Source organism: Zeus faber (assembly GCF_960531495.2).
Source record: "Zeus faber genome assembly, chromosome: 22".
NCBI classification, from domain to species: Eukaryota; Metazoa; Chordata; class Actinopteri; order Zeiformes; family Zeidae; genus Zeus; species Zeus faber.
In genome coordinates this window covers 3,208,886-3,223,169 of record NC_137209.1, presented here as the reverse complement: position 1 = coordinate 3,223,169, position 14,284 = coordinate 3,208,886, and the positions used below count along the sequence as shown (strand labels likewise).

The 14,284-nt window shown below is 42.3% G+C and overlaps 1 protein-coding gene across 1 annotated transcript; it reads right to left on the bottom strand.

Annotated features, from left to right (window-relative positions):
* Positions 1–376: 376 nt before the first annotated feature.
* On the bottom strand, positions 377–14,057 carry mpdu1b (mannose-P-dolichol utilization defect 1b; the record flags this gene model as incomplete). The annotated part of the gene is made up of 7 exons (XM_080022914.1): positions 377–2,292; positions 8,139–8,249; positions 11,909–12,027; positions 12,915–13,000; positions 13,186–13,318; positions 13,455–13,520; positions 13,931–14,057. 7 exons carry the CDS (start codon positions 14,055–14,057, stop codon positions 2,155–2,157), a joined length of 780 nt encoding a protein of 259 aa, XP_079879040.1. The 3' UTR covers positions 377–2,154.
* Positions 14,058–14,284: the final 227 nt, after the last annotated feature.

The window sequence follows — 14,284 nt, the reverse complement described above, 5'->3', positions numbered from 1 at the left end:
TCAGATACAAGCTCCGCTCCCTTGCTCCCGCCGTTCTTTCTTCACATAGTTCCCCATTCCTTTGCTTACACATTCACCACATTACCACCTTGCCTTGCCCTTCTCAACAGGATCTCTGTCCCAGCCTGTAAGACTAGGTGTTTTCGACCACTACGGACAATTCCGCCTGAGCTCTGAATGGACGCCTCCAGATGGTGAACTTTTGTTTTCCGTTTTCTCCATAATCTCTCCGTTGACTCTCTCACTCTGTCCCATCGGCCCCATTTGAACCCTTTGGAGTAGCATTCTAGCAACTTGACGATCTATATATAAAAAAAAAAGTTTGACATTCATCATTTCATTTTTTATTGATAGATTTTTTTAACAGTTGGAGGGCCTCGTTAAGTGTACCTCACCGTTACAAACAGGGGAAGGGGAGGGAGAGGGAAGAAAGGACAGATTGTTACTCAATCTTGTGAAAAGGAAACAAAGGAGTAACAAAGGGAAGTGGATTTTGATGGACAGATGTGCTGATAAACAACATTATCGGCGAAAAAACAAATGGGGGCGTCAACCGGTCGCACAAAAGACATGCATTACATTTGCGAGAAAAAAAAATCATTAGGAAAAGTTTTGAAGGATGCATGTAGTGTAAAAATAAAACAAAAACAAAATAATCTGAAAACCATTTAATAATGTATTTATTCATATTTCTTAAAAAAAGGAAAACACACATTTCCGAAATATTTTCCACCTAACAGCCTTTCTTTAAGTGTATTCTGGCATATTCACAAATTAGCGAAACTAAGCTGTAATTGGGGGAGACGTATGGTGCGTCTAGGACATGTTGCTGAAGGTCTGTCTCCATCTAGGTGACGCCTGTGTGAATCACACTTCTTGTCGACTCAAACAGCTGAACCCCTTGCTCCTACGTGCCTTTTGTCCAAACAACTGATTTCCAAACGAGGGCGACAAATCTAAATCTCCCAAAGTTGCCGGTAAAAAAAAAAAAAAAAAAGACAACCCAAAAAAACCCCACAAAAAAAACAAAAAACAAACAAACAAAAAAAACCAACAACCTTGGGTCAAGTCCCAACTTGAAACTGTAAAACTTGAAAAGTTAAACTACAGCACCTGAACGACACAGATGGTGCAAAATGCATTTATACACGGATAAAGTAGTGATGTGTTCATTACTACTTTACCCAAACTGTTGGCTAGTGTGATCAAATGTCTTGGATTTTGAAATATATACAGGAAACGTAATTTTGGAAACAACACAAAAACAAGTGTATCATTTGTTTAGCTTGTGTTAAAAATAATGTCTGGGATCAACTGGTAATATTTTACAACGGTTATTCTAGAACTATTAACAACATTTAACTAGATTGAACTTCTTTGTAGGGCTGGGTATTGTTTAAAGAAATACAATACCAGTACCAATACCAGTACCCCTAAAGTTATACCAATACCAATAGATGACTTCATTCGATACGATTAAAAAAACCCCCAAAAAACCAAACCCAGTAGGAATATTGTCGGCGAGGGAGACAGTAAAAACAGAAACATTCAAGCAACATCGCTTCGACTCTCATGACCTTCTAAGGTGTTAAAGTTCTCCAAAGTCAACAGGCGCTGATTAATTGTTTCTTCCAACGCGAACACGGTTTCCTGAATTTATCGTATGACATACCCGACGTTCAAAGTGAAACAGTGACCGGTTGACGCGGCAAACTTCAAACTGACTATACAGGACGGTTCTGTCAATGCCGTCTTTTCTGGATATTCAGTTCTAAGGTCAGCACAGGCAGTCTGGCTGTGGACAAATAGAAGCAGAGATGACCAGAAGATGTCAGAAAAAAAAATCAAAGCATAAGGAACAGAGGATGGAATCAAGATCAATGGAATAGAAAAGGTCATTCTTTGTGGGAAGAAAAACAAAAGGAGAGACAATTTGAGTGCAAACCTACAATCTAAGCTCATATGGTGGAGGTTTTGTAGGACCGGACGCGCAGATTGCTTGTACAAATTTGTCATCTCCTCCAAAATGCTGAAGTGCTGGTGCTTCTAGTTACACCTGTCACAGTTTGGTTTTTGAAGGAGAGAACCTTTGCTGGTTGGTCACAGAAAATTGCATCAAAGTCCTGTCTACCATCCGCCTGCTCCAGTACTGTGCTACTCATTCTTCTTCGTCTTCTTCTGTTTCTTTGGTTCCGCGCTGCAGTTCCAGTAGTAGAGGAGCTGAAGTGCAATGAGGCCGTTACAGGAAGAAGAGATGACGTAAGTGAGAGCCATCAGGTGGTCTCCGGTTTCCTGTGGATCAGGGAACGGAATCATGTTTTACTAAGAAATCAATCAAACCAGTTAAACAAACAAACAAACACACACACACACACACACACACACACACACACACACACACACACACACACACACACACACACACACACACACACACACACACACACACACACACACACACACACACACACACACACACACGGTCTTTAAAGGTTTGATTGCTTTAGAAATTCACAGCATTGACACTCAACGTAACACCAATGATGACTATTTCAATGATGACAAGTTGTTAACGCTTAGGATGGCCATTTTTAAACCCTCATTAAAATATTGGTTCCTGTCATTTATAACCTTTCACACTTCAACCTCGCTGAACGCTGTACTATTGAGAAAGTTACATCTGCTGCAGCTTCTCACTGTGCTTAAATGCAGCATTAAATGCGGGCGGGTATCCACAAGCCGTGCATTTTAATCAGGTTTTAATTGACTCTTTTGCATTTCCACAAATAAGCTCTTGAAGCTACACCTGTAAGAGACTAAAAACAGGAAGCTGCACCGCTTCCTACTGGCAGCCTAATGTGAAAAATGTCATGATTTGGATGTGCTGCGGTAATTGCATGTGAACTTCCCATTTCCGCAAAGGAGATTTATTATGTTTTAAAGGTGTTTGAGGCACAAGATGTTTTCCCCATGGGACCACATTTAAGCACAGTCAGAAATTGCAGCAGAGTGGTAGATTTCTCGCTAGGAAAGTGTTCAGCGGGTTTGTACTATGAAAGGGAGCCAAAATCTTAGGCCTGGCCAAAGTTTTTCCCAATCTTAACAGATGTTGAAAATGTGAGAGACCCCACAAGGGCTCCACACTAACTTTTAAAAGTGGTTACCAAACTGGCAACCAGGCATCAGCTGTTGGTTGCCGAAACTGAAAATATGGTTGCCATTTTTAGTCACCTTATATTTTGAGTAATTACGATACTATGCAGTTATACGTCAGCTTAATATTGGCAACGTGAAACAAAATTCTTTGTATTTAGTGTTTTATCTGATAGATTATAGAATCGGAGTCCTCAGAGGAGAAGAAACACCAGTCAAAACAGAAAAGAGCTGTGATAACAATAACTCTGGTCACATGCACCTGATCACACTTAGCCTGTCTCTCTCTTACAGCCCCATTTACTTTATATGCTCACCACACAGACAATAAGAATCTCAACAGTCCTGTTTGTCCCCTCATTGTTAACAATGGTTAATTCGAATTTGCATCTTTCCATTTAAAAGTAGCTCTCCAACAGGTGAGGTCTGAGCCATGCTCATAATAAATGCAGTCTGTCTACAATGATAAGAACCGGTAATTGTATTTTAACAGCAATATATCGACAAATTTGACCAAATTGACTAGAAAAAAAAAAGACAACAACAACGACAACTAAACAACATTTCCTGTATATATTTATTTAGGTTGTTTTGTAAGTACACAATATCGTTTCAGTTAGTTTTTGTTTTTTTCTGTCTAGTTTTAACTAAAATATTTTTTTCAGACCTAGTTTCAGTTTTCACTTTTACTTAACTCTGCAGGGATGCAAACACATGAATGGTGTAAAAAGGTCTGAAACTTATGGTGGTACCTGACAGTTTGAGTGCAAAGAAACTACTGCATCACTTCCATCGTTCCCTGCATTAGAGCGCTTTCAACCAGAGAATAGAGCCGTGCACGCATCTTTGTTCTATTGTTACACCAGAGAACAAGTGCACTAGTTAATCGATCGTGGATGCCGTTGTTCTCTGACAAATAAAAAATGAAACTGAAATGGGCAACAGCAGCAGCCCCCCATCAAATACCTGCTGATGCCAACAACCCCCCACATGCTCCTGCTTCCCCGCCTCCCAAAAAAACAGTTGGTTGGGACGATTCACACAAAACTGTCACCCAAACTGACGTGAAAAAAGCGACATTCTGCGAAAAGCCAGCTGTTTGTATCCCTGCTGTAATAACCTTGCTCTACTTCCATCTACTGGTGGACTCCTCGGCTGACAGCGCTGTCAGCAGCCGCGCAGAAGAGGCGCTCTCCGGTGCGCTGGGATTTTATAACTCAACTATGAGCAGGACGCACACTTTTACTTTCTCTGACTGTGTTGAAATCTGCTGTCTTCGGATCACAGATGACAAAGAAATGTATTTTAAACGTGAACGTGTGACTAAACACACCAACGCACACGCAGCGTTCTGGTTTCCAAATGAAACAGCAATATTTGAATAATACTAATGCAATACATTAATTTATTTTAGGGTGCACATTTTGCTGTCTCTATTTCTCTATGTTAAAAAGTGGTTGACAAAGGGGGCAACTAGAGGCCACAAAATGATTGCCAACTGACTGACCGGCAACCATTACTGTCGAGCTCCGCCCACACATGACGACATAATCATGATCAATTTCACAGTTTTGTTCCGAGTGTGTGGAGAGCAACAATTTGCCATAACAGCACACCACACACTCAGAGATTCCATTCACCAACAGCCAGAGTCCTAAACTCCTTGGGGTTCCTGCCACACTACAGGATATCGGATCATAAATATTGAATTTGTTTAATTCTTGCAATTGGTGCCGCCAGGACGGACTTCCAAGCGGATCGAGGAAGTAAAAAACACCTACCATCACAGCTTAATCTGGCACGATAATCTTTAGGAATATTGAAAAATCCCAACTCTATTCACCATTGTCAAAAGGGACGAATCAGGCCCAAAATTATCTTTATTTTATTAACTTTATTAACTTGTAGTGTGAATCCTGCTGTAATAAGGCAAATCAGGTCATCCAAAAAGTGAAGTGCTGTTATCATGGACTGAAATGAAAATGAACACACCACACAACCTCATTCCTCGGCGTCCATCCTGAACTAGTTGAGGGAAAAAAAAAAAAAGAAGAGAAAGCCCCCAACAGTATATGAACCCGGGTTTGGCCGGGTTCATATACTGTAAACCCAAATCTTAAGGTCATTCTGGAGATGCATCTTAAGGCGAACCGCAGCAGAATCCTTTTTTTTTTTTTTTTTTGCTTGTTAATAATGCTATAACAGACGATTATGCCATGCAATGCAGTTAGATAACTGTCCATATGGGAGGATGACATAGATGTTTATAATATTTACAAAAGAGGCAACCTGGAGCATGTCTTGAGCTATTGTTCAAAGACATTGGGGGATGGGCGGTACCGCTGGCGCCTCAACCAGGTCCTTAGGGCTTTGGCAGACACAAATAGTGCAAGGGTTCAGAACAGCAAGAATCAGCACACCCCCAAGCAATCCATCACCTTTGTCAGAGCTGGGGAGAAGGTACAACATCTGCCACGTTCCTCGGGTGGGCTTCTTGCCACTGCAAGGGAGTGGCACCTCCAAGTCGATCTGGGAAAGCAGCTCAAGTTCCCAGAACACATCTCACCCACTTCACTCTGCCCAGACATGGTGCCAACGAGCGCAAAAGGGCAAAGTACACAGAGCTTATGTCTGAGTGCAGGAGCAATGGCTGGAAAGCCCGTGGCAAACCAGTCGAAGTTGGATGCCGGGGATTCGCTGGCCAGTCATTGCACCGAAGTACAGAAGGGTGGAATCCCAGGAGTACCTGGATGCCTAGAGCACACGGGGGTAGTGACTCAGCTGATCTGAGAGGCAAGGGAAAGCAGAGGAGACCCTGCACCCATCTGGCTGGACCTAACCAACGCCTATGGATCCATTCCACACAAGGTCATAGAAACAGCACTGACAAGACACCATGTGCCAGAGGCAATCCGAAAACTCACTCTGGACTATTACAACAACTTCAGATTGAGAGTCTCTTCACGATCATCAACATCTGACTGGCAATAGCTGGAGAAGGGCATTAACATGATTGTCAAATCAGTGGAGGTGGAATGCAGAGGCCCCATGTCTAGATCTGGAACTCGGCAGCCCCCGATAAGAGCATTCATGGAAGAATTTACGTTGACAGCAACATCTGTTCCTGGGTGCAGATGGCTCCTTCAGGGGCTTGAACGAATCATCTCATGGGCAAGGATGAGTTTCAAGCCAGCCAAGTTCAGGTCTCTGGTCCTGAAGAAAGGTAAAGTGGCTGACTAGTTCTGCTTTACCATGGGAGGGACACCGATTCCATCAGTGACAGAGAGACCAGTCAAGAGCGTAGGGAAAATCTTTGATAGCTCCCTGAGGGATACAGCCGCACTCCAACAAATCAGGAGCGACCTAGCAAACTGGCTCATTGCAATCGACAAGTTGGGGCTCCCAGGGAAATGGATAAAGCCTGGATGTACCAATATGGAGTCCTGCCGAGGTTACTCTGGCCCCTTCTTGTTTATGAGGTGCCTATGACAACTGTGGAGGCTCTGGAGACGACTATCAGCCAGTTTCTGCGGTGGTGGTTAGGGCTCCCTCGGTCCCTATGCAGCCTCGCCCTGTATGGGAATTCCACCAAGCTGCAGCTTCCCTTCAGCAGGACAGGAATTGACAGGAATTCAAGGTCACACGCGCCAGGGAGGTGATGATGTACAGAGATTCCTCTGATGTTAAAGTTGCCACAGCAGGATTCTGTGTGAAGACCGGTAGGAAGTGGCAGGCACAGGAAGCAGCGGACAGAGCTGAGCCACGGCTGCGGCACAGCACTTTGGTCGGCAATGTGGCAGTGGGGTGGGCAGGACTGGGCAGTTTTCCAAAGCCATGCTATGACAAAGCCAGAGAGAGGGAGAAGCGTCAACTGGTTCAGGATGAGATACGAGCAAAGGTGGAGGAAGACCGTCGAAGCAAGATGGTCGGCATGTACCAACAAGGCGCCTGGACTAGGTGGGAACAGAACAGCATAAGAACACCTGGTCAGAGCTCTGGAGAGCCAAACCAATGCGCATAAAGTTCCTCATCCAATCAGTGTATGATGTTCTCCCAAGCCCAGCCAGTCTGCATCGGTAGGGCCTGGCTGACACGCCGGCATGCCATCTGTGCCAAAAAAAAGCGGCACCCTGGAGCATATCCTGAGCTGCTGTTCGAAGCCATTGGGGGATGGCCGGTACCGCTGCCGCTACGACCAGGTCCTTAGGGCTTTGGCGGACTTACGAACTTACAGTCCCCTGGGATGACCGAATTGAAGAGGCCAACGAGCGCAAAAGGGAAAAGTACACAGAGCTGATGTCTGAGTGCAGGAGCAATGGCTGGAAAGCCCGTGGCAAACCAGTCGAAGTTGGATGCCGGGGATTCGCTGGCCAGTCATTGCACCGAACCCTAAAACATCTTGGAGTTTAAGGACAGCTATGCACATGAGCCATCAAAAACATCTTGGAGCCTTCTGAAAAAGCCTCATGATGGCTGTGGATTCGGAGGGGAGATCCGTGGAGTAGCAGGCCACTTGGACACAAGCCGGGGATTGATCACCCCTGGCTGGGTCGCCCGGGTGAGGGTGTCTGATGATTAAAGACCCGAAACACCCTATGACCCCGGGTACATCACTTAAGACGTGTCCAAGTAGCACTACACGGTGTATTCACAAACACAAGGCAGGTTACAATGGTGGAATATATCTGATGAGGACTAGACATTGAGGGGAAACACAAAGAGATCTTCCAAAATAGATTTCCACACATTTCCTTTCCACAAACAAACAGGTACATTTGTTTGGGTTGTCATTATTTAATGAATCGAGGATATGGAGTTTTTCTAACTTCTAATCGAAAAAAATAGAACCCTTGAGGTGATTTAAAAAACAAACAAACAAACAAAAAAAAAAAATTTAAAAATTAAACTCAAAATGAGAAGAGGTTAGAATTAGAAATAGTTCAGAACATTTCACTCATTTGAGCCAAAATATTGCCTACTCCTACCTGTATGGATGTGAAGATGCGAGCGAGGGATCCCGCGAAAAGCAGGAAGACAGAAATGGCGGACAGCTGACCCGTGTGTCCATTCCGAAAGTTAGTTGCCACCTGGATCAACTGAAAGAGAGAGAGAGAGCGAGAGAGGACTTGAACACATGTCGTGACAAATTAATGAACATCTATGTGGGAGTTCAGGAACCCACAGCGTCACCGTTTCTCACTTTGAACAGCAAGTCATACTAGTAGGGGTTTGAGTTCCATTGGTACAAGGAAGGCCGTTTCAGGAAGGGTACACCACTGTATAGTTGAACTGAGTTAATATCATGAATATGAATAATTATTTTGTGGGTCATGTTGGCCACAGCAGTAAAACATTCAGATAGGTGAAAAATTCAAGGACAAAGCAACATGTAAGGTGATAGGCCACCATGAGCCACTCTAGAACTCCACTGGAGGGATGGAACACTATTCTTCTAAAAGACATTTCCTCATCTAACACGTCGGTCCAAAATCACCCGTAGGTGTTTAATTGGGTTGACTCCCAAAAAATCCCCCATTCTGAGAGTGGCCAAACATTTCACTGTACTGCAGTCAACTGAGCTGTAGTTAGCAAAACCAAAGTTCCACAAGGTCCAGCTATTAGAGGATTGAGGGTAAATATTAGTGTGATTTTAGTACTATCGATGTAACTCGGTTTAGAGTCATCAAGACAGATACAAAACGTTTCCCTTGGTGCAGGTAGCTCTCCTGGATTGTAAGATTTTTTTTGGATGTTTGACCTTTCCTGAAAAAAAATAAAATAATTCACCCACCTCCCAAAATTAAGTGCTTTGAGTTAGCATATATATATTTTTAAGTCATATATGACTATAGTCTGCTTAAAATGTTTTGACTGGCTGTGTGTGTGTACGTATGTATAGGTTCAAGTTCAAGAGATTATTTGTTTGTATATATGTGTGTGTGTGTACACACACACGGGCAAAAAAGTATTTAGTCAGCCACCAATTGTGCAAGTTCTCCCCCTTAAGAAGATGAGAGACCTGTTATTTTCATCATAGGTATACCTCAACTATGAGACAAAATGAGAAAAAAAAAATCCAGAAAATCACGTTGTCTGATTTTTAAAGAATTTATTTGCAAGTTATGGTGGAAAGTAAGTATTTGGTCAATAACAAAAGCTCATCTCAATACTTTGTTATTTACCCTTTGTTTGCAATGACAGAGGTCAAACGTTTTCTGTAAGTCTTCACAAGGTTTTCACACACTGTTGCTGGTATTTTGGCCGATTCCTCCATGCAGATCTCCTCTAGAGCAGTGAGGTTTTGGGGCTGTCGCTGGGCAACACGGACTTTCAACTCCCTCCAAAGATTTTCTATGGGGTTGAGATCTGGAGACTGGCTAGGCCACTCCAGGACCTTGAAATGCTTCTTACGAAGCCACTCCTTCGTTGCCCGGGCGGTGTGTTTGGGATCATTGTCATGCTGAAAGACCCAGCCACGTTTCATCTTCAATGCCCTTGCTGATGGAAGGAGGTTTTCACTCAAAATCTCACGGTACATGGTACACGGTTCATTCTTTCCTTTACACGGATCAGTCGTCCTGGTCCCTTTGCAGAAAAACAGCCCCAAAGCATGATGTTTCCACCCCAGTGCTTCACAGTAGGTATGGTGTTCTTTGGATGCAACTCAGCTTTCTTTCTCCTCCAAACACGACAAGTTGAGTTTTTACCAAAAAGTTCTATTTTGGTTTCATATGACCATATGACATTCTCCCAATCCTCTTCTGGATCATCCAAATGCTCTCTAGCAAACTTCAGACGGGCCTGGACATGTACTGGCTTAAGCAGGGGGACACGTCTGGCACTGCAGGATTTGAGTCCCTGGCGGCGTAGTGTGTTACTGATGGTAGCCTTTGTTACTTTGGTCCCAGCTCTCTGCAGGTCATTCACTAGGTCCCCCCGTGTGGTTCTGGGATGTTTGCTCACCGTTCTTGTGATCATTTTGACCCCACGGGGTGAGATCTTGCGTGGAGCCCCAGATCGAGGGAGATTAACAGTGGTCTTGTATGTCTTCCATTTTCTAATAATTGCTCCCACAGTTGATTTCTTCACAACAAGCTGCTTACCTATTGCAGATTCAGTCTTCCCAGCCTGGTGCAGGTCTACAATTTTGTTTCTGGTGTCCTTTGACAGCTCTTTGGTCTTGGCCATAGTGGAGTTTGGAGTGTGACTGTTTGAGGTTGTGGACAGGTGTCTTTTATACTGATAACGAGTTCAAACAGGTGCCATTAATACAGGTAACGAGTGGAGGACAGAGGAGCCTCTTAAAGAAAAAGTTACAGGTCTGTGAAAGCCAGAAATCTTGCTTGTTTGTAGGTGACCAAATACTTATTTTACCGAGGAATTTATCAATTAATTCATTAAAAATCCTACAATGTGATTTCCTGGATTATTTCCCCCATTCTGTCTCTCATAGTCGAAGTGTACCTATGATGAAAATAACAGGCCTCTCTCATCTTTTTAAGTGGGAGAACTTGCACAATTGGTGGCTGACTAAATACTTTTTTGCCCCACTGTATATATATATATATATATATATATATATATATATATATATATATATATATATATATATATATATATATATCCCCCTGTATATTTTTATACAATTTTTTTTTTTTACTATTTGTATATATTTGATAATTTATTTTTTCGTCACTTTTTATTCTATAATTATTATTATTATTATTATTATTATATATATTTTTCCCCAGACTTAAGCTTAGTGTCGTGTTAGATATCGGCCTGTCAATATCATAAACCTCAGAAAGGAAAAATAATGAAAAGAGTCCCTTGTTAGGACTGGGCAGTATACAGACTTTTTACGGTGTATCAATATATTTTCAAACGAGATATAGGATGAGACAACACCGTTTATACCGATAAAGTTGCGTTGCGTTAAAATACATAACCGTTTTTTTCCGTGCAACCCTGCCTGCACGCAGAGGGAGAGTGGGGGCCGAGTGACAGAGGGAGGGTCCGCTTACACGACTTTGGGCTTCTTTTTTGTGTAATAACTTGAATCACTTGGGTTTTTTAGGCTTGTTTTAAAAAAATATGGTTGCTTGTTACGAAAATCTGACAAGCTACTTTGATCGCTATTTTCCCCAATGCAGAGGTTCCCGGGGGCATTTGCCACGGGGCAGTGAGAAGGCGGGCGGGAGCGATCTCAGCTCTGTGAATTCAGCAAAAGAAAAAATAAATATGTGAAAAGGACAGTAATCTGTTGAGACTGATTGGCTGTCAGACAGCTGTCATGTACTTTTATTTTGAAAATACAATTTTATTTTCTTTGCACATTCTATTCATGAATTGATCTCTGATCTGAACCTCAACTTGAAAATTTCCATTTTTTTTTTTATTTTTATAATTCTTCATTTAAAGGCAGTTATGTATGTCGGCACTTTGGACGTAAAAAGAATTTTGAATTCAACGACATTGAATATCGGCATAAAATATGAGCATTGGCAGCCTCAGTCAAACAAATATCAGTACCGGCCCTTAAACACCCAAGTCTAACCCTACTTTATGTTAATTGTCCGTAGAGAAACGCACCAAACTTCACCAGAACAAATTCCTAGTCTCTGTAAATGTACCTGGCCAAGGAAACTCATTCAGATCCTGTTACATAGTGGAAATAGGGTTCACACATGGTCAAATATACTTATCTCATAAAGAAAGAAGTGCTCACACACATGCAAAGCTTCAACTGACCTACCCTGCCAATGATGATGGCTGGCATATTGGAGGCCTGCATTGTGGTGACCACTGATGTGGGAGTGGCAGGAGAGAGAATCAGGGCGAGCAGACCAAAATACACCGCCGTGAAGAGAAGAGCTACGGGTGTCCACAGGAAGTATAAATTAAACAGGAAAGAAGGTTGTGGTATTAGTCAAGTTTAAGGGGGGAAAAAAAAAAAAAAGAAATTATGCAGAAAATTTAACTGGTTTTCAGTTTGTTAAGTCTGATGTTTAGGTGTGATTACTCAAAGACTTTGTAGGACACTGTAAACGGGGTTCTTAGAGCAAACGTCTTGATATAAAAAAAATAATTAAAAAAAAAACCCACTTGGCCTTTCTTAGAATTTCTAGACATCTGTAAAAAATCTTTTTATTGCTAAAAACAATTCCTTATCTCTTCAAAGTAAGGCTAATGATGAATGAGAATATGAGAAATGCCAGATTATTTTTCATGAAATAATGTTTATGTATTAGATTAGGTATATGGTAATACTGATCTTGCTCTGCACTCATGGAGTGGGATTTGACCGAGAATAAGACACCTACTGTTACAGAAATGAAAGGGTCGCTTTAATCTGCAGTTTGTTAATCGGTGGTCTCAAATAAAGTGGCAGGCAGACAGACGTTGGTTTTACTTGTACAAGGGTCGGATCAGAGATGTGCTAAGGAGCAGCTCTCTGAGTTGAAAAGTTTATTTTCAGGAAGTCAGAGAATATATGGTCAGTTCGACATCACATATACAGAGAATATACAGGCAGCTTGACCTCATAGGTGCAGAAAATAATTGGTCAGGCCATGATAAGGCAAGCTTTGAGGATGGGGAAATCTTTTTGGCAGGAACCCAAGGGAGGACACAATCTAAAAGGTTTGTGAAAGAATTAACTCTGTGTGCAAAAATAAAAGTGTGTGACTAGAAGCTACATCAAGTTGTGTTGTGCATTATGTTTATGTGATTTCATGGATTTAGATATATTGTTACACTACCTCGGGCAGTCTGTCCTCCATAATGCTGGATGAGGAACCCAATGGCCACTGTCTGCAACATGAGGAAGAGAGCTTCACCCCATGCACTAGGTAGGACACAAACACACATAGGGCAGTTTTGTAGCATATGGACCTAAATTGACAACATCCACATCCCTTTAGGTTGACACAAATAATAACATGTGTCATTCTGAAATTACGTGATGCAATGAGCACAAGCGTGAGCAATGCATCCAGGTGTTGCATTCCTTGATTTAAATGTTACATTCACCTAAAGGGGAAGTTGTTGGCAATGCTGTAGGCCATGGTCCCTGTGATGGCCAACAGCTCCAACAGCACAGAGTTAAAGCTCAAGCCCTCAGCACTCTTAGCCCCCATCAGCTTCAAGATCTGAGGTAATTTAACTACAAAAAGGGGGGGAAAACCCTAGATTAATTAATGGAGAAAGGTGGCTGGTTAACTTGAATAGTACATACATGTACGTGAAAAGCTTTAAGGGATAGGACAAAGAGAGAGAGAGAGAGAGAGAGAACACATTACCCATTACTGATCCCAAGATGATGCCAATTCCCAGGCCTTTGCTCAGCACTATCTTCAGACATGGTACTGCAGGCAAAATACAATCAACAGCAAGGATTTATTTTGCAGACTAAACCAATGTAAAATGAAACAACATATAAGGTTCTATGGCATTTTAATAGCCAATCTGGCATTTAAATAAGGGCAAATCAGATCAGCTGGCCCATTTCAACTGTTCGACTCAACCCGGCCACGGGTGCGGTGGCAGCAGGAAGCGTGGAGGAGGGATATTACTGATGACGTTTCGGAAATATTTATTGTGTAAAAATCTTACGGAAGCACCGATAGTCATGCCCCAAATGCGCTCACGTCATCAATATATATCTTCCAAAAATATTGTGATATTTGTCGATGTCGCTATTAGTGGACCACGGCGGTACACAAGCGTAGAACTGGGAGCATTTTGAAATACACACACGTGATGTTTTGTCACTCACCATCCAAAAAGTTGAAATTTAAAAAAAACTCATTGTAACACTCTTCTGGCATGAAATATGTAAGTAAAACCCCCTTGAGCGGGTCCATGACAGAGGAAGCCTTTTCTAAAGCCGTTTCGCCCGCCATAGTAGGATCTTTGGGATGACGTTTCTGCTTGTATGCAACACATATTTGTGCCCCCCCCCCCCCCCCGCGCAATTTAACGAAAGGTTCCGGGTGCTTTATCCTATGAAATAATGTTACCAATCCTTATATGAAAAATGTGAGGAGGGTTTAATTACAGTAAATATAATAACCACTGTAGTTATGACCAGATTTCAGACACGCACACGAAATTTGACTGTTTTGTCGGA